General features: G+C 40.5%; 1 protein-coding gene across 16 annotated transcripts in view; it reads right to left on the bottom strand.

The window, feature by feature from the left end:
• KIAA1217 (KIAA1217 ortholog) overlaps window positions 1–20,939 on the bottom strand; it is a 335,939-nt gene that overhangs the window by 167,888 nt on the left and 147,112 nt on the right. For 8 of the 16 annotated variants that reach the window (XR_001920999.3, XM_018075545.3, XM_018075555.3 and 5 more), the window contains exons 1-2: window positions 10,692–10,790; window positions 5,374–5,660 (exon numbers count right to left, since the gene is read on the bottom strand). Coding sequence is in view for 14 of the 16 variants with exons in the window: in XM_018075545.3 (XP_017931034.1) it covers window positions 5,374–5,660; window positions 10,692–10,761 (357 nt within the window). In the remaining 2 variants the exon portion in view is untranslated. Of the gene's footprint in view, window positions 1–1,197; window positions 1,257–5,373; window positions 5,661–10,691; window positions 10,793–20,939 lie in introns of those variants that run through there. The other 8 variants (XM_018075546.1, XM_018075558.3, XM_018075549.1 and 5 more) reach the window with 3 other exon arrangements.

Raw genomic sequence — 20,939 nt, 5'->3', positions numbered from 1 at the left:
CAGTTTCAAGATATAACTAGGAGTAAAAGCAAAAGAGCTGTGACTAAAAAAAAATTAGCTAGCAATTTCTTCACTCGTACTACTTTCAATTCTTTGACTTTAAAAATCACTAACATTCCAAAAAAAGTTTATTTAATCTTGCCTGATCAAGCAGTGCAGAACATCAGAAAACCTTTATACTCTGTTTTTTCACCTGGAATTAGACAACATGCTTACCCTATTCTGCAGCCCACTCATTCCTTAAATCCTACTGAGGCTCTACATTGAACTCAAGTTCCTCTCAAGCGTACAATTCTCAGGTGTCTCTAGGCAAAACCCAAGATTTTTCTCTTTTCGCATTTTTAAGCTTGGACATTGCCCCCACCCTCTCCCACCAAGAACTACCCCTTTCCACAGTGAGCAATTTGAACCCACTGAACTTTGTAGCCCTAACCCTGCTTCCCATTATCATACTCAGCAGTGCCAGCGGGGGGGCCATCCCTTACCTACTGCTGTTTACTTGATCCGTCCTGGTTGAAGTGAGCACAAAAGCGGTTGCAGCTAAGAACCAGGGGGTTTACTGTCCATCCAGAGGGACTGAAAATATCCCCTTGAGTTTGTACCTAAAATCCTGAAGTCCCCATAGCTTTTTTGCTGTTAGAATTTCACCTCCAAATGTGTTTACCCTGTACTAATACACTGTTACCCAAGAAAAAAAGTCTACTAAGAAGTGTCCAAGCATTACCTGTGATATCAAAGCACACACTCAAAGTCAGTTTAACCAACTGATACTATGATCCATGTAAAAAAAAAAAAACAAACTTCAGTATTTTAACAGATATCACATCCTGGAATAAATGCTGTTGTAATTTTAGGGTTCTATTTTAACAGCTAAAGGAAAGACATCTGGCAATAATCTACAAATAAATACAGTGTCTCCATTCTTAGTTTCTCCTCCAAAACACTACCTAGGACATTTTTGCAGCATGATTCATATAATCAACACGATACATTACAATGCCTTTCAAATAATTCCGAATTCTCAGTTCATTCAATAAAGGACTCATTTTTGAAAGAGAAAAGGGAACATGCCCTGCCAGAAAACTTGCTTTATTGACTTAGCCCTGCTGCCAGCAGAAACAACGTGGTGAAGCAAACTCCACGATTTCAAAAGCATTTTTTCACAGCGAGGGCAGAAACAGAAAGAGGCTTATTTACCTAAATGTGAGATTCCACAGGTGAGGCCAGAGATGGTCTGAAATCCTCTTCCTTTAGTTCCAAAAGTTTTAATTTATGATGAAGCCTGTAATAATCCTTCCAAGCTGCCAGGTACAATGCACGCCATGTCTCAGCCGTGTTTTCTTTGCCCTTTTGCAGCGTAACTTTGTTATTTGCATAAAGCTTAGTCCTGGCCTATGGGACTTTTTGAACATCTACATGTTAGATTAGCTGTCTTGACATGCTCTATCAAGCATGACATCATGGATCTCCATGGTAACCTTAGCCACACCTGCCCAGATGCCAGAGTTACCTGTCATGTTCAGACCTAAATGAACATAAACCCCCCCCCTCAACCACCATTTTCTAGGCGCTCAGTCCTGCACAGACACCGGAAGGGTTTGAGTTTTGTTTTTAATTGATTGAAATCTAATTTAGTTTGCCAAGAAAATTTGTTTTCATGGAGCACCGGCTGAAGCAGTAGAGCTGCTCTTGACCCTTCCACATCTCCCAGCCTACTTCCTACTCAAACAACAACAGAAAAAAGCTGTGGCAAACTTCTTCCAGCTCACTTTCTTACCCCAGGCTCATAAGCTCCTGCTCTGAAAAACTTCTACACATTCATTTTTGTTCTCTGCCCCTCAGAAAGGTTTTTTTAGAGAGGTGACTTGTAAAACAGGTTCACAGCAGGGATTATTCCCTCCCATGGCCAGGTTAGCATTTTAACCTCTTAATTGCTAACTCTTTTTCATTCTTGCAGCCACTGACCCAGCTTTTACACTTGTTCCTGGTCTCTAGCCTTCTCTGCTGACCAGTCGACCCCACCTAACTTGTGACCGTGTCCTGCCATGTGCTCCACAGCAGATGATTCACACCGTCTCAAACTTAAGACAACCCAGACTTCTTCCTCTTAACTTCCTTTTTTCCTTTCCAACTTTACTGGGGATTACATTAGCACCTTCCTTTCATTACCACAGACGAGACAGCCTTGGCAGAGGTAAGGTATTCAAAGCTCCTGCAGAAACTTGCATTACCTACAAAAAAAGTATTTTGTTGCTCAGGTGAGGGAGCCCTGGTGCCCAGCTACAGACCTATCTCAGAAGGGGGAAGACCTGCAGTGTGAGGGGGAGCTGCTAGGCTGTGGGTCAGAGAGCTGCAGCTGCAGGGTGCTGCATTCCCTTGTGGGTGTTTCAGGGTGCACAAGACACATCTGCACCACCACCCCCCCAGGCTGCTGCAAACTCAGTTTACCACACGCCAGCTTAGCTCCCAGCTATTTGCCTCACGGCAGTATCCCAAGTCCCTTGTGCAAATAAAGATGGCCTCTGTCTCTGTGAGCTTTCCTTTCCAGAATAGGCTATCACAAAGAGGGCAGCAAACCTTCGGGGTGGAGGAGGCATGATGTGTGCACAGCTGGGAGGTTTCAGGTCATCATGTTAGCTAACCATCAGTAATCGCTGCTGGCATTTTACCTGGCCATGATTGTACTGCTGATTTGTGGCAGATTATCAAAAGTAGAAATGGATCCTCAGGAGGCACATCCAAGTAGGGATTTATCTGAATAAACGAAGCCTGGAGGAAACCATTAGTGCTTAGTGGAAGATGCAGACAATATTCAGAGCTGACCTTGCTGGTGGAGGCGATAAAGTATGATCTGACAGCATCAAATATTTTTTCCCTGATGTTTATTTTCTGCAAACCAGGGGTCACTGTGCCATGCTCAGATACTGATGGCTAAAATGGACAAGAGAAGAAAGTCCACACACACACACACACACAAAAAACCCTCCCAATTACCAATCTTGATTTTCTGTTGGCTGTGGACCTGACAGGGGTTAGAGCAACCTGGAAGAGAAATTGTATGATATACAAGGGACTACTTCCTGACTGTAAATATTGGGGTGTTTTATGTTTCAGCTGCACCATTTGACAGAGAGATTAGAAAATGTTGTTGCATTAGTTGCTATCCTTGATAGGTCTCCTACAGGGGGGAAATTCCCACCATGGACAATGCTGCCACTTTCCAGATATTGGAGCAGCTGGAGAAGTAAGAAGGGAGAAAAGGAAGCTGGAAAATAAATTGTGACATTTTAATTCATGTTTTCCCATACATCTTACAGATTTTGTTTGTGATACATGTATATGTTACATACATGTGTATGTGGTTTGTCTTCTATACCACTGCTACACACATACACATATAAGGGCAGGAAAAAAGGAAGTATAGATGCTAAACACACATATACACCCTCCAATGCAAAATTGTATTATAGTCTTATTCATGGAGCAGCTAAGAAAGCATGCATTATACATACAAACACACATAAACACACATACATATAACTACCTACATATATACACATAACTGTGTGTATCTACATACAGAGTTAGATATAAATACACACAAACACACACATGAAATACACAGGTGTGCATGCACAGACATAACTGGTAAAAAAATCCCCCTCTGAACTGTAATGCCACTATCATTAGAGTCTTACTGCATCTGATGAGTTAGTTGATACATCACATGTCAACTAAGCAAATGTCTTACAATCAACTTGTATTACTTATTTCTGCATATTTTAATGTGGTTTCTTCTCTGTTTATCATTTTTTTAAAGTAATGCTGAATGGAGTCTTCAGTCTTTCCCCTTTCCAAGAAAGATACTTTGATGCTTTAACAGTAATTTCAAAGTTATTTTGTTTTAAAATTATTAAAACACTCATTATATACAACTCATATAATACATATGTCTAATCATCAAAAAATAGAAGCAGGAGAATGCATTTTACCCTCAATAAATTAGGAAGGATGACACATTTTAAACAAATATCAGGAACAGTTACTGCATTCCTTCTGTAATTTATTGCCTTCAGAAAAAGCTCAAATTACAAAATGTGTAGGGTGTAATGCTGTAGGCTGTTCAAACTGGGTTTGCAGTGTCTGCAACACTGGAACTAAATATTTACATGACTCCAAAAGATCTAATCTCTGGATTTCACCCCCCTCCCACCCCCTTTATTTAATTTGTATGCTATCTTTATCCACCACCCAGCACATTCCACACAGTCACTAAAGTTCATGGAAGAGATAAGTGGAGAGAAAAAAAAATCAAGACTTTCAAAGGAAAGAAGTAAAGCTGTTTAAAAAAAAGGAATAGATCATCCTTGTTAGAGCTGAAGTCTTGCAGCAATTTTAGCTGGATACATATGGATTTTAACAGTTTCTGAAGTAGAGATAGCACCTGAGATGTCTAGAGACCCTGTCAAAGAGAAGTCCTAGCGGGGAGTTACCAAATTACAATCTTTCAAAACCTGTAACAATAGTCTGATCTCCAAAGTCTCTCAAGTTTGGAAGGCTTCAAAGAGACTGGGAATTCAAAGAACTCTGTAACAGACAAATTAAACTCTATTATTGCACCCAAAACCAGAGCCCAGAGTTAGGCTGTGAAGAGATACTTGTGTGGCATTCCCTGAATTCAGAAGGTTGGTGTGTTGGCAGCCTCCACCTGCTCTGAGAACTACATGAGTATGTCATATCTCCTCTGACCCTACATCTACTTTTTGCTGCTGAAAAGCAACTGCAGGCAGGTGAGAAGCAAACCACCTTAAGGCATGCTGCTGACAGACCAATATGGTGTCAAAGCCGCTTCGAGGAGGCAGATAGTTATGAATAAATCGGTTCTGTTTGTATTACAAAACTCAAAACCAGAAAAGAAAGCAAATGAAAGAGTAACAGAGCCAGCTAAAGCATACAGACACACTCTGAAGATATTTTCTTTTCTCCTGGGCAATGGTGCCAATACTGAAAGTGTAACAGAAGTTAACAGCTGTTCCATATTTTCCCTTCAGCTGTGAAAAGTAAATGGGAGACCCATATACTAAGAGCAAGAGTCTCACCTTCACTCCTTTCTCTGTATATACGCTGAAAAAAAAAATGAAAAGCTCTTCAGAAATTTCTGTTTCAACAAACAATTCCAAGGTAATATTGAATAGATTAATTCTTATTATTGTTTCTTTGAATTTCAAGGGAGTAACTGAATCACAGGCCACCTGAAAAAAATTGTTTAATATTTTTTTACATTCTCACCTTTTGTAATGAGATAACACTCAGTTTTGTACGAGTTATAAGTGCTGTAAAACAAAAAGCCAGATACAAATTTTACTTACTTACCTGATCTCTCAGTCTCTCCTGGTGTCCCATTATTGCTGTGGCATGGTGGGGATATTTCTGTTTCAGATGCTCAAGAAAAGCCTCTCTCTTCCTGTCCATTTCTGAGGTTTGCATTCCCAGTATTTCTTTGGAACTGCGAGGGCCACCTACTGTATGTCTTCGAGGGATGTTGCGGGTGGACTTTGAATTAGAAGAGGTGTGACTGTTCGGGGTCGAAAGGAGCTCTTTAGATCGGAGACATTCTGCATCATCTAGTGATGTTACATGCAAACTGGTTTTTGCCTGGTCTGAAAAAAACAAAAATCAAACAGTATATTATAAGAACTTAATCCCAACATACACATTTGCAAGAGAAAGGAAAAAGGACTGATATAAAAGCTAGGTTCTTTTAAAAGTCTGGTAGTGTGCAATGGCATGTTCTGCATCATTAGGCATATACACATCATAAGAAGTGGCCCAGAAATAATCCCTTATATAAGCTATGCACATACTTATATACTTTTAACATACAACTGCAGTATTGCCTCACAGAAAAGTGAGCATCATTAAAGTAGATGTTCCTTTTATATCATCTTTACCTATGTGACTTGAAAAAAGATCTGACAGGGCCCTTATTCCCTGACCTTTAAGATCTACAGGATGCTTTCCACAAGAAGGAACAGGTTTCTTCAATAGCCTCCAATACACTTATTGGTCCCATAACTAGTATCTTTAAGGATACCAACTGATAAAATTCCTTTGACAAAGCAGATTTGTAATCCTTAATCTTTTTTCAATGTGTTTTCAACATGTTCTGAAACACCTGTGAAATAATAGGAGGGTTTGGGAGTCTCTTTTTCCTGATTTCTGACTGTGGTCTGGTTTTAAATTTCACGGATCTCCCTTGGATTTTATATGTCTCAGGATAGCGGGCTGGAAAATTCTGCATCATTTTTTCAATAAATGATTTCTTAAGAAACAGAGTAAGAGCAAGTTTTGCGTGATATAAAAAAGGGAAAAAACCCTCAGATAAATTTTACTACTTTAAAATCTACTTTAAGACCAAAGACCATGACAACATTTGTAAAGAGACAGGCAGAGACAGAGGGTATGTGAGTGCTGGCTTATCTTCAGGTAACTCTGTAACATGAACCCTCAAGTGCTCGAAAAACTGTAGTCTGGAGCCTTGTTACCTAATACCTTTGAAAAAACCCCTCATTCCTTTGTCAGCAAAGAAAAAAACCAACAAAAACCTGAAGCATTGAAAAGTCTGAATGTGCCCTTCCCCATCTTTACCAGGCACCCTCAGACGTCCCTATGTTAACCCTTCCCAGCACTACCCCAGGAGCAGGGAGCTCCTTCCTCTAGCTCTTTTGAATAAATCTTTATTTCCTTCTGTCTGACACTTTTCACCTCAGAGCCCTTTATTCTCCCAGCAGCTGTTTCCCCCACGTGCTGCCATTATATGGCACTGCTGTTTGGAAACAGGCACCTACTCGCTTCTTTTTATGGTTCAGTCAGTCATTTTGACACTGTGCCTACCACTTGCCTCAGGATTTTATGCTGAGGATTTCTCAGCTTTCTGGTGTGTGTTGTCAATTGCCTGCCACATCCCGTGGAACATCAAGACCTGGTAATAAAGCAAATTCTCTATCAGTGCAGCCAGTGCTGATGTGACATCCCACCAATTCATATAGGGAACCAATTCCCTTGGGTTTCGCCACAGAACTTGGCCCTGGAAGATCTTTAAAGATGATTAAAGATGAAGATCATTAAAGATGATTCTGTAAGCTCTCTATATTGTTCAAGGACTCAAAAATTTTCCACAAAACCCTTTTGTTTGCTTTCATGGGAACTTATCCTGAAAGCAGATCCAGACACAAGGGACCAGATGAGCACAGATTGAGACACAACTTTAGGAACAAGTTTGGTTCACAGGGAAGTCTTACTCTCACACAGATTCAAAATGTCATCTGTGGTCTCTGCAGCACCTTCTAAGACCTTCTGAGTAGCACAATCCTGGTTAAAATTTCAGAGCAGCAGCCTCACGTGCACATACACACACACATACATGTGCACTCGACTTTTTCAAGCACAACTCAATTAAAAAACATCCATTCGCTCTGATTATTGAAAATTCAGAGCACCAACCATCAGGTACGCTCAGCTTGTTTGAAAAAAATGGCAATCAGGAGAGTTTAGCTTGCAAGAAGTCAGTATGGCTACTCCAGATACACTCCGTCAAAACAGTTTCTGAAAGCTGCACAGTCATTTCAAAGGATTTTACATGGAAGGAAAAAGGGGTAGGCTGGGGCTGGATGGAATTTACCATCTTTAATTTGTTGCATCAAGAGCCTGGAGGCTGTTGGAACAAAGGCAGCAGACATAAATAAGGTATTTTCTTGGAGCTGGAGGGAGTCAGCATGAGTGTGGGTGACTGAGTGCAGCAATTTGGTATAAACCCCTGAAGTACGGTCACAGCAGCAATTTCAATCACTGAATTGGTGGCAGGCACTTCCTCAAGAAGGCAGGTAAACCTATGCTGACAAGCACAACTCAGAACTCATGAATGTGTATTTTGGGTCCTAAATCTCTCTCATGTGAAGTCATTCCTACTCTGCACTTTAGTCTTTTCAATAGTTTAAGAAAGAGCTAATTATGTGGAGCACAAAGGACATATGAAGTATAGTGGTTTACCACTGTTTGTTATTGGGTGAAACCTTGAGAAGGAGTCAAAAATAACATATTTTTCTTATCCTATATTAGAAAGATCAATAAATTCTCTTTTTTTAAAAAAAAAAATATATTTGGAAAATGCTGTATAAATACCAGTGGAAGAAAGGAATGTAAACTATACTAACTAATTGCTTGTCTTGCCAGAGAGCTGATTTGGGCATCCAGTTGGATCTTGATCCAGTGGCATCACAGCAGCATGTAACTTCCTTTGCAAATCAAAATCTCTTGTGTTTCAATAGGGGTCTTTTCCCTACTAATTGATGAAAAAAAATGGTTTTGGCCACTTCCTACATAGGGATAAGTGACTTCAATGGTAAGGCTGAACACTGCTTTGGGGAAATCCCCCTGTGTATCTTGAGGGACATCAGCTCTACAGATGCTGGGTGGGCCACAGTGCTACAGGCAGGAAAAACTGAGTGGTTTTTTTATATTCTGGAGTTACTCAATAACGTTGTGGGCAAACATTTCGTATCTTCCAAGTGAAGATAACAGGCCTAGCAAATCAATCTCCACAGATAACTTTGAAATGTGTGAAGGATCATGTGATAGTTCCCAGATGAGCACTAAGAGTAGGAAAAGGATAAATTATGCAAGTAACCTCCTTGGAAAAGGAGCAAAGAGGAGCCAGTGGAAAACACAAAGGTGTAAGATAAGCTTGTCTCCCTCTCTCCCTCCCTCATTCAGAAGCTAAAAGCTGATGGTCTTTCTGTTCAATAAAGCAGCAAGTCTAGAGGGGAACTAAAAGCAAGACTTGCTGGATGTCAGGGAGGACTTTGGTTATCCAAAGGCTTGAGTAACCCTTACACTTGAGTTGCTTCTCTGATCTGAAAACAAATTTCAAGACTTCTTAACATCAACATCACCCATTACTACAGTGGATGTAAATACAGAGAAGGCCCAGGTTTGCAGCGTAGAAGTAGTATGCCTAGGACTAGCTGGAAGATTATCATGAAGGATTAATGGCTGTGAGCTAGGGAAAAAAAAAAAAAAGAAAGAAAAAAAAAGAGAGAAAGAAAAAAGTCCTCCAGCACGTCCTGCTATGTAATCCAAAGTCACACCCTCCATGCAGTCTACAAAGGTCAGGAAAGTCACTTTGCTTCATTACTTTAAATGCTGCGAAGATTTTAATAGTCTTGTTTTGCAACCCAGGTGACATGAGAGAAGAACATTTTGAGAATAATGCCAGAAAGGAACAAGTGTGGACCTGACCCATACTATACTGTGAAACTGAGCCTTGAAGCAAACTCCATTCAATACTAAAATTTTAAAAAAGAATACAAATTTAACAGTGTGGTCAAATCCACCTCTGTTACATTTACGTTACCAGTAAATGTGAGATTATTTGGAATCGTTCTAATTTACTCCACTGCCTTTATAATTAACTGTCTTTCCAAGGAACTTTCAAACATAAATTTTGGATATGGGTCAAAACTACTACATTTGCTTATGAGCTTTCAGCACTCAACATTTTTGGGAATCATAGGATCAGCCTGGTAAGACCTCTGTTTTCCTAGCTCCACATGTATCCCAGGCAGTTTCATATAACCCCTACAGAAGAAATGTGTTACTAAAGGCTTTTTTTTTCCCTTTTCAGACACATTCTTTAAGTGATGATTTCTGTCCCACTAAACATAAGCATACACAAACACAGGTGACTTGTAGTGTTCAGTATTTTAACTTGAAAAATGATTCAAAAGAGCACCAATCAATTAATGAACCCTCAATACCAAAAAAAAAAAAAAAAAGGAAGAGTATTTTTTTTCCTCCTAAGTTGCCAATTTGTTGGTACTGCATGCTCCTAAACTTGTGTAACTTTTTTAAAACCTTTTTTTAAACCACATGCACTATTTGTTTCACAGAAGTGCAGTAACACAACTTTTCCTGAAGTGCCTGTGAGGAACACAACGCGCATGAAATGGGAATGTTCACAGGTGCCCCACAAATACTATAATAGATACGGATTAGATTAGGTGTTTGTCATGCTACCTGAATGTTATGTTCCACGTGGAATAGCCCACGTAGAACAAACCAGGAAATAGTTTTCATTCACTTTATACTAAATAGTGCAGCAGAGAATGTATGAACGCACCGCAGTGGATCCGCCGTGGAAACCCCGCTTAAACATTCTTGGCTTCGCTCCAAAATAAACCCCAGTGGTTTCACTCAAAGTAAACTAACCCTGTCACAATCTGCCGTGGATCTCCCCCTTTTAACAGACAACCCGAGGTAAAGATGAGCTCAAACCCACTTTTATAAAGGAAGAGCTATTTCTCTACCATAGGTGAGGCTGCCAGAGCATTTAAAGGGAAGAGGAGATGCTTTCCCCCACCTCGCGGGAGCAGCACCCTCCGCACCGGCAGGGTCCCGCATCCGTGACAGCCACACAATGTGCTCCCGGCTTTAGAGGGCAGATAGAAATCTCTTCAAAGAGAAAGTTAAACTCATAGAGTCGAAGTATTAAGGAAATCTGCAGAGCCATTAGCACAAGAAAGACATGCTATTTTTTTTTCCATGCATTCTGCCTCCAGTTATAAAAAGCAGCAACGAGGGGCATGCTTAAACGTAACTCCATCTTTGCCTTACTCACATCGCCGCTTACTTACCCCTCGTCTGCCCGCTGTCTGTTGGGCAAGCCAGGCACAGCTCAAGTTTCTGGCTTTCATTTTCCTCCATTGTCCCTGCCTACTGCTCACGCTCCCCTCTCCAACTTGGAGCCGCAGAGCCCGGACTGTCAGCGCCGGTGCTCGGGGAGGAGAGAGGAAGCGCTGCCCCGCCGGCGCGGAGCCCCCCCCGAGGCGCCCCGCAGGCCGCCGCGGGGCCGGCCCGGCCCGGCCCGGCGGTGGCAGCGCGGCCGGGGGCGCCCCGAGCCCGGGCCCCAACAGGTGACGGGCTCGGCAGCCCCGCGCGCCAGCGGCCCCGCAGCCGCCCCTACCGCGCCCGCGCCCGCGCCGCCGTGTGAAAGGCAACATTTCAAACGCGATTACAGGCCTGAGCCTCCGCTGGAATCCGAACCCGCAGCCTTTTAAATCTCTGTCATGGGACAAAAGCCTTTCCGCACGGTATTTTTTTTTTTTTTTTTTTTTAAGCTCGTAACCACCAAGCCCACAAACATTCCTGATAAATGCTCCTCTGTCTTTTTTAGAGTCTAGTTTAAAAGTAATTCATTATATAAGCGCTTTGAGGTTTTGTTTTCTGTTGGATTCTTTGAGGCCGCTCACAGAATGAATTGGGAAAAAATCAAGATACAGGAATTCAACTTTAGTGGAGCCAGTAAAAATGAATGGTAGCAATATGTAAGCAGGGACTTCGGTTAAGAGGGATTTCGAAGCCTCAGTAGCAAAACATATAGAAACATATAACTAATTCTCTTTTGGCAGATCAGAGGCCAGAAGCCTGCATGAGAATCAACAGATCTACCAGGCTGCAAGGCAAAAAATAGTGTGGCTGAGAAGGATGAGATCAAATCCCACAGATTCCAGCAGATGCCACATGTGTTGATTTAGTGGAGAATATCAGACTGACTTAGTCTATCAGAACCATAACACTGAATCAGAGATGGTGGAACAAACTGAGTGTTGAGTTACAGCATCAAGACCAGAAAGTTTATCCACAGACAACTTCTGAATTAGGTTGAGAACAAAGCATAACTGAGATATTAATAAAAATATGCAATTTCTCATTTAGATCAACCTCATATTCCAACACCAGGTAACACTATCTTGGATGTCTTTGCAAACAGACCTAGCATAATATAGTCTTTCAGGCTTTCTTCAACTCTGACTTCAATATAACATGAGCCAAATTGCTTGCAATGACCTCTCAACTGCTCAGTCCAGACAGGCTAGGAAAATTCCCCTATGTTTCCTTCTACATCTGTATCTGGCAGAAATGTCATCCTGTCTACTTAGATTACTGAATGCAGAAATGTTTTGTGTATACATAAATTTGGTACAGAAGCTCAAGTAGGATTGCTCTCCTCATGCCCCTATCCTCTCCCTTCCAGACAAAAAGTATTTGAGTAAATTACAATGCACAATTGATAAATGAACAAAACTATTGTTCATTAGATCAGATACACATATTCTCTAGCACTTGAGAAATATTTATTTTCCTTTCTAACAATTAATTCTATATGGTCTTGGAACCTGGCAAAAATCCCAGAAATCTGGCATGGAAAACATAGAAAAGATGAACATACAACTTAAACATTAGCACTGCTATTTAAAGTCTGCAGTACAGTGCTCCCAACAGAATACTTCTGTCATTGTCCTGCAATTATAAAGAAAACAGTGTGATACACATTTTATTTAGAGTAATGTTTTTACTGGCCTTGGGTTACTCGTGCTCATTCTGATTGTGAACTATTTTAGGAGGAGAAGGGATGGCCAGCCATCCCACTTATCTGATGTTGCCTTTTGTGACATGAAGGAATGTGCCTTTAACACTGAGGTTTTCCAGAGTCTGGACAAGCATGATGAGCCTCTTGCAATTTACATTCACAGCCAGCTGGAAGGATAAGAGGGCTCTGACAGGAACAGTGAACACCACCAAGTTCAAGAAATGTAAAATAACTCAGAAACCACTAATGGAAAAAGAAAGCCAGTGCAGTTGCCTGGAGTAGCAACATAAAAGCAGTACCAAGACATTACCTGTATACAGGGCTCAGAAATCGAGAGTTCTGAAACTAAGAGCATTTAAAAAGATCTTATCCTGAAATAACACAAAGGAAAGCACAAAACATAGTTGCCTAAAATGCCTGAAAGGAAGGAGCTTTTTCAGCCTTGTACAAAAACAGGGTTAGCTCTGGAGATCAGTAGCGTTTGTACCAAGAACATTAATAAGATCAGAATCAATGCACTCTGGCCCCTTAGAAGGCTTTACCTCCATCCATGGTGGGGAAAAATACCTAGAAAATTAGTCGAAGACTAATAGACAATAATCTATCTACTTTTAGCCAACACCTTTAGTTTCCACAGCCAAGAGCACAAGACAGAGTTGTCTCTTGACTCCCCCACTGGCATGTCTTAGTAAGTAGCCAGGTGCCCCTTGGGACACTGTTACACTGGTCTGAAACTATTGCTTTTATGGCCACAGCAAGATGCTCCCACTGCTGAGACTAACAGTAAATGATACTGATAGTGCTGCTAAGGGGCCTGAGCAACATGGACCCACAAAATGCAGAGATGATCTAAGAGAGATTGCTTTTTTGGTTGTGGACATGTGACTTGAAAACTAGTTGTCATCTTATGAAAACTTCTGCAGGTGCAGAAGTAGTTTCACAAACAGGATTAAAGAGCATTGGCAAAGGGACAGACTACACATGGCGCACTTCAGTATCATCGAAATCAAACAAAACAAGAGAGCTCACACATAAAACAAAATCACCACCCAGGAAATATAATCACCTCTGCTGCTGCTCAGGACAGGGAACAGTTGGGACAGCAAAGTCTTAAAGCATGTTCTCACTTTAACGGAAAATCCCTGGTCTCAAACTAGATTTAATTTGTGTATGTAACAATGCTATTCCTTAAGATGTTACTAAAGTCTATTTAAAAGAATTAGTGAAACTTCTTTAGCAGCTGGAGGCAGCTAAATGGTGCTATTTGTTGGGCTCAAATAAAGAGCTCCCCAATACAGTCACTGGGATGAATCACCAACAAGTTAAATAAACTTGATTAACCAGTTCACAGTATGCAATCAGCATTTGTTTATCTGTGGGATCAACAATAACTGGTTCCTTTTAATTACTGTGCTCAGATCTAGAACCATCAATATCAAAACAATGCACAGAGAATAATTGCCAACAGGTTATGATGTTTTAATTGTGTTTAAAATTAATGTCCCAGAGCGACTTCAACACTTCTGGGTTTAGCATGTGCATAACAGAAACAATTAACAAAAAGTGGCTGCGCTCAATTAGTCAAACTTATAATATACAACGACTCCATGGCACTAGCAATTATTCACAACTAAAAATCTGGGAAGCTAATTATTAATAGTTAAATCATAAGAAGAGTCCCATAATTAAAGACTTGTCTCAGTGTCCATGTGAAAACACATAGCCACTGTGAAAAATGTCATGAATGCTCTCTGTGGGAACCAGCCTGACACTACTTAACCCAGTATAGTCCAGAAACAAATATTAGACCTGAAGGAATTATGAGCACTCGAGCAGGTCACATTGCAGCACCTCTCCAAGCCTTATATGGCCAGAGGTGGCTTTGGACTGCCCTGGAGAAGGGGAGCATCAAGAGGATGCTCCAGACTATCAGGAAACTTCCCCGCTACACTCCAGGGAGTTGTGCGTGGCCATTCGCTAACGACCAGTCAGATCTGAAATGGAGAAAGTATCTTTAACTAACTCCAGAAAAACAGCACTGACTGTGGTGAAGCTCTGTGTTCCATCTGAGGCAGCAGAGAGCAGCTTCAGGGCTGCAGTTCATTTGAGCACATCTCTATTCTTGTTCATCCTCAGCATCTTCACTGCCAAGCTTGGTGTGGTCTCTGAATGCTTAAAACTCAAATAGACTCACTAAAAAAAAAAAAAAGGACTATGTTCACATAGTATATTATCAAAGATGATATAATAGCAGCCGTTAGCTTGTAGAAGAAAAATGAAAAAAAATTCCAAGGTCTATCAATATGAACCCATGTAAGTAGACCCTGGGGGCAAAAAGGTTGACACTATTTTAAAATTAATTGTCAACTAATTTGGTACTGTAAAAGGAATTGCAGATTTTTAAGATGTGGAGGGGAACTTTATGATCATTTGGTCTCATCTGCTTAGTAAGGAATTTCAGTGAGGTGGGTCTGATAGTGGTTAAAATATTCAGTGCTTAAATTAAGGGAAAACATCTGAACTTCATTTTAAAATTTATGATGACAAACAATCTAACACAACCTCTGGAATTATTTATCATGAAGTTACCTTTCCTGTTAAAAATCTTTGGAGAGTTTCAATGTTTATACTACGTACATTCCATTTCAGTTAAGAACTCTCATACTTGTGAGGAAAAATTAGCCCAAGGAGTGAATCGGTAACACTCCAGCTTATGTAAAAAAGGAATACTGAGTATGAGTTTCTCTACATATCTCCACAACAGAATTTCATTGTGTCTTATCAGACCTACTAGTTTCAGCTCCTCAGAGAAGTTCAGAGACTAACAGTGGTGCCAAGAGCCAGCCTTAATCACTAAAACAACTATACAAAAGAGTGACTAAGAAGCTGAACATAAAATATTCAGGCAGAAGATATATTCATCCTTCCAAATCCATTTCAAAGAGAGCTCTAGGAAGCAGCTGTAATCACCTTTCATTTGGCATCACCAAGCTTTCAGGTGCCCGTCTCCAAGTAATAGAGCAACCTTCATTTGCTCCAAAAGACATTTTATTCAAGCACACAACTCTCGCACCTGGGCACCCATATCATGTTAAATAGGTTAGATTTCTGTTTTCCAAGTTTCATTCTTGTTTCCTTCCTCCACCTCCAATTTTTTAAATAAATTAAAAGGCCTGAAAGCAGTAAACACTTGTGCATGCCCTAAATCAAACTGAGAAAAAGAACTGTGGTCATCACAAGGAAGTGCTAACATTCAAGTACAGAAAAAAAAAAAAAAAAAGAGATGATTCTTCTCTTTCATCAATAACTTTGTCTCCCTCTCTAATTTGGGACAATCCCAAAAAAGCTAACTGTAGATACACTTTACCATGACTTCCCTTTCCATTGCCCAAGGGAAGATGGAACAGAGCTAAATGGGCATAATTACAGGATGCATATTTCTGACTCGTGTCATGCAACATCTTATTTCAGACTTTCTACCTCCCTGTTGTCATCCTACTGTACCAAGCTAACATTAATATTAGTACATTGCCACCAGCACAGCCAGCTTTGAACTGAAGACCCTGACATGCCTCAGCTCCTCCTCCTGCCTTCCAGCCTGGCCAGCCCTTCATGCATCACACAGGAAGGTAAGGAAAGACATCAGTCTGCAAACACAGATATAGAAAATATGAACATGTTTTCATAAGGTACCAAACAACTTACTCTGTGAAAGCAAAATGTGCCTTACGTTGCAGAAATTTCAATCACTAGAGTTTAATCAAATAAAAAGCAATATGTGGGTGGGAAAGAACAGTGTAGGGAACTGTTTCTGAGGGAGGTAGAAAGCGAGGGGGGAAGGTCGCTTTTAAGTCCATCTGCTCTCCATTCAAATTCTATTTCTCCCCAGTGTAAAGCATTTTGGTTTTGATAAGTTCCCTTTGGATGAATTGTCTCAAACAGAGCTCTGGTGAGAGTTTGGATTCAAATTGATCCAACTTTTTAGCAGTGCCAGAAGAATAGACTTACTGCCTGAAACACTATTGCTGGTTTCAGGGATGTCTGCAGGATCGGGTTGTAAATTTATGAGGTGACGTGCTTTAGTGATCAAAAGTATCAAGATTGTTCTCTGCAAAGCACAACTATACTTTGAAATAATAATGAGAGATCCTTTATTTCAGCTCTTACGAAGTACACATTGAGTTTATAAGATTGTCCAATGAGTGGTTGAATTAACAGGAAATACAAAGTGTACTTCAATGAGGCCTGGGTTTAGAAATAAAATAATAGTTCAAGTTATGTTGTGATAGCCATAACCACTTACTTATCAACACGCATTTCTGATAAATAGTCTACCACAAAAAAATAGTTTCAATTAAAAAATTAATATGTAATTATTAGAAATTAACACAATGGCACCAGCGTTGCCAATACACAGCATTCACACAATTCATGATGGTGGTCTTTCTTGAAAAGTAACTTATTTTGGAATATTATTCATTTTATTCATCTCTGGACTGTACCCAATCATATACTTGACTTTTCTCCACAATGTCACTGGCAAGAACTAGATTTTTTCTGAGACTTCAACTAAAATCAAGTGAGAGGTCAGTGCCATTGTGATTTAATGAGTTGAACATTTTAAATTGTTCTTACTGCAGTTTCTCCTTGTCTCCTGCCACAAAGGGTGTACTAGGCAAAATAGGACAATCTGAATGTCTGAAAAGAGATAAAGACAAGTCTAAAGAAATTCTTACAGTTTGTTTCCATGCAGATCTGATTTCTAACCCAGCAGAGATGGTCACAGGTTTCATATGTAAAGCTTTTCTTTCTACCCTTTGTAGGGCACCAGCTCCTGAAGGCAGATGTAAGAGCAGAGGGCTAGTGTAGACCTGTCAACTTGTAAATGTAACAGCGACCTCTCCAACAGTATGTATATCTCCTTCCTTCAAAGTGCCTCTCTGACCTCCCCAGACCATCCTGATGCTATCATTAAGACAGCTGATTAATAAGAAAGGAATCAGAGCTGACAGCAGTGGCACTGCTGTTCTTTTTCAGACCTGCCCAGTCTGTTCTGCTGGGATGCACACTTATTAATTCACTCTTCGGTATTTAGGATTTCATAGCTTTAGGGCAACAGGGACCATTTGATTATCTTGTCTGACTTCCCATCTATCACAAGCCATTAACTTTGATGTGGGGTCTTCACACAAAGGCCAAACACTTAAATGAGATGAAAAAGACATTACTGATCTCAGGAGACCAACGCTGCATATGCACTACCATTTGTTTCAAACCCCACCACACACGCAATGAGGTCTGCCCAGATGATCAGCATAAGGAAGTGTAAGACATCAAACTCCCAACTGAGGGAGCTTAAATTCTGAGCAAAGTTCTTTCCTCTGACTTTAATTTCCCAGAGCAGACATCCACCTTAAAAAAACCCCAAACCAAAGCTGTGATGCACACATTCAGTCACTGTCTCCAGCGCAGTCAGTCTCATGTAGGGAAAAATAACTGAAAAGAAAAAGAAAAACACCTCGAAACATACCTGTCCTAATGTACATGGAAGGCAACAAATCCTCCTGAACAATGCACATTACCAGCTGAGAGGTGTAAGCACAGCAGTTGATTATAATCACTGTCTTTAATACAGAGCTGCCCTTTCTACAGTCATGTTACTTGAGGGTATTTCAGCACACAGGCCCACGGATGTGACTGCTGGAGCTGCTGACTCAGGCATACCATGTCCAGCAGCAGCAGGACTGCCACGACCCTCCACACTGCAACAATCACCCCATAAATACAGGCTTCCTTGCTGCACCTAGGCTCAAATGGCTTTGCAAATATATCTGTTCTCATTTCACAGACTACGTTACAGTTAACTGACTAATGTTTAATTACCCTCAGTGATAAGAAATTGTATCCTACTTGTTCAGGGTAAAGTTTACTTCAGTTTCCAAGGATTTATTCCCCCTTTGTCCACCAGACCCACCGGTGCTGTAGGACATGTTCTCAGTGAGACAGCCACCTCACAGCCTCCTCCTCAATCACACACATCTGCTGAGCTCTTGAAGACTTGCATTATCTCTCATTCTCTGTTTTCATCTTGGAAAACAAGTCTTTGCCTCTTTCTCCTTTCTTTCCAGTATTCCCATCTTCTTGCAGTACAGCTAGCAGGATTGTCAGAGCCCATTCTTCTGAACTTAATGTACTAACAGTAACAAAGGGGTACATGACCTAAATTTACCTATGAAAACACTGGTGCAGCTGGATGCTGCACAACAGCACAGAGTTCCCAGGGAAAGGGGACTGAGGCTGTGGCAGTCTCCCCAGCCGGGATGGAGAGTCTGTGGCCACAGCAGCCTCCTCCTGAAAAGGGAGAGAATGTTTCAGGTTTTGCAGGGGTAAAATGTCCAAAACACCAAGTGAGATGCAGTGTCATGAGTCCGGTGTCATATCCTATTCCTCTTACAAGGGGAAGCCTACTCCTGTACAAGAAGATAAAAAGGGAGAAAAAGTAACAATGCTCTGTCTCATCAGGCTCCAAGAAGTGCACAGAACTGCCTGGAGTGAAGACTAGAATAAGCAATGTCAGCACAGAAAGGTGTCACACAAGGTTTAAGCTTATTCAGAGACAGAGACTCTGTCTCTCTTATGAATACATACATAACCCAAGATAATTTAATTCCAACTATTTTGTATTTCTTAGAAAAACTTTTCAAACAATGGGATGACTCATGTGAGCATTCCACTGATGACATAAAATTATATTGTATTAGTTATGTCCCTTTACAAACTGCAAGTCTGCACTGAGATATATAAATATGTCCCATAACAGCACATGTGACATATCTGAGGGTAGAGAACAGGCAGTAAGTAGTGAAAATGACAGGTTTACTTCACTCCAGAGGAAAAGGTTATTAAATACTAATTGGCAACATAGACAGCTTTTACTGCATATGCATATACTCCAATACTCTGATTTCCAAGACTCATCTGCAAAAGTGTAACTCTGTGATTTATTTAATTTTATTTGTGATTTTCATACTATTGCTTTAATCTTCCATAATTAACATACAGTGATGAATTCCCACTTTTTTCCCCCCTCTTTTGCTTTTTCGCTCTAGAACTGCCATTAAAAGATAGAACTTGAAGACTGCAGCTGAAACAATATTTAAGTCCTTTCACCAGCTGGAGGAAATTCTGGGCAAAGTGCTAGAAGGAGAAAAGTATCAAAATCTCTGAGACAAGATACAATATTACTTACATGCCCCCATTTCAGTTTTATAAGCTCCTATAAATCCTCTCTCACAACAGAGAGTAATGGAGGAGTGCCCTTGGAAGAGGGTGAAGAGGTAAGCGAAGGATGAATTTTCAGCCCATGAGTAGTATTAATTTAATGCTTTTAGTCTGCTTTTTTGCACAGAGTCTTCTAAAGTTAGAATTGCCTAAATGCAGCCAGAAAACACAGGCTGAATACCACAGGTAGGGGGCAAAATGCTGCAGGCAGTAATTATCAATCACTTTCTTTTCCCAGCCATCAAATAAGGTAATTTGTTTGTTTTCCCCACCCTGCAAGGAAAAGACTGGGTGGTCTTTTGATTTTTGGAATCTGAGAAATACTCCTCTCCACGACAAGGCCACCCCAGGACTCTTGGGCAGCATAAGGTCCTTTTCAACATGGTCTTACACTGGACTTGATTTTAGTCACAGACATTAGGACTGTGGCAATGTTTTGCAAATTATCACCAAATACCTTTTCTTCATAGCTCCATGTAATCTCTGGAGTTTTCCAAGACAGAATAAAGCCTTGGTTGTGAAAAGTAGCATATTTCCAGTTCCCCAGCTGTCTGCATTGGCATGGGTCTGCCATGCCACAGGGATTTTTTATTAGGTTAAAGACTAATTCCCCTCCACATATTGCATATCTTGCAATAGTTGTCACCAGTTGTCACCAGCTGCAAGAATATACAACTTATTGATACATGATAAGTAACTGTGAATTTTGAGGATATTAGTTCATTGAAGGAATGACATTTCAATTAAACATTTACATAAAAACTCAGTCCCTTGCAGAAAACTCAAGCAATTCTCCTTCTATTTATTTAAAAATATCTCATAGATTGCTACACATTCAGACTTCAAAAAATGAATAAAAATTTTGTTCCCTCATCCCCTTCTTGAATAATGTACATATGATAATACCTATGCTCAAAGCCATGCCATTTAAAGTCTAAATTTCCTGCGTACTAAAAAACCTAAGTCATGGAGTGTTCAATGTTGCAATTCATTGCAGTAAAAGGAAGCTAGGAGAAAATGGGGCAGGAGCCAGGCTGAAAAGCTTTCTGAAAGCTGCAGCTGCAGCCAACAGCTGAAATTTAAAATCAGACATTATTTTCTCTCCTCATCTTGTGGGCTCTGCCACAGTTTCAATAAACCACAAATTTAGCCACAGAGACACTATCACTCATAACTTTCTTTTGCTGATGGAGCTAAAATAAGAACCATAAACACTTCCCCCCAACTTCAG

Source organism: Manacus vitellinus, unplaced genomic scaffold (assembly GCF_001715985.3).
Source record: "Manacus vitellinus isolate BGI_N305 unplaced genomic scaffold, ASM171598v3 scaffold_3_pilon, whole genome shotgun sequence".
NCBI classification, from domain to species: domain Eukaryota; kingdom Metazoa; phylum Chordata; class Aves; order Passeriformes; family Pipridae; genus Manacus; species Manacus vitellinus.
This window is presented reverse-complemented; position numbering and strand designations above follow the sequence as displayed.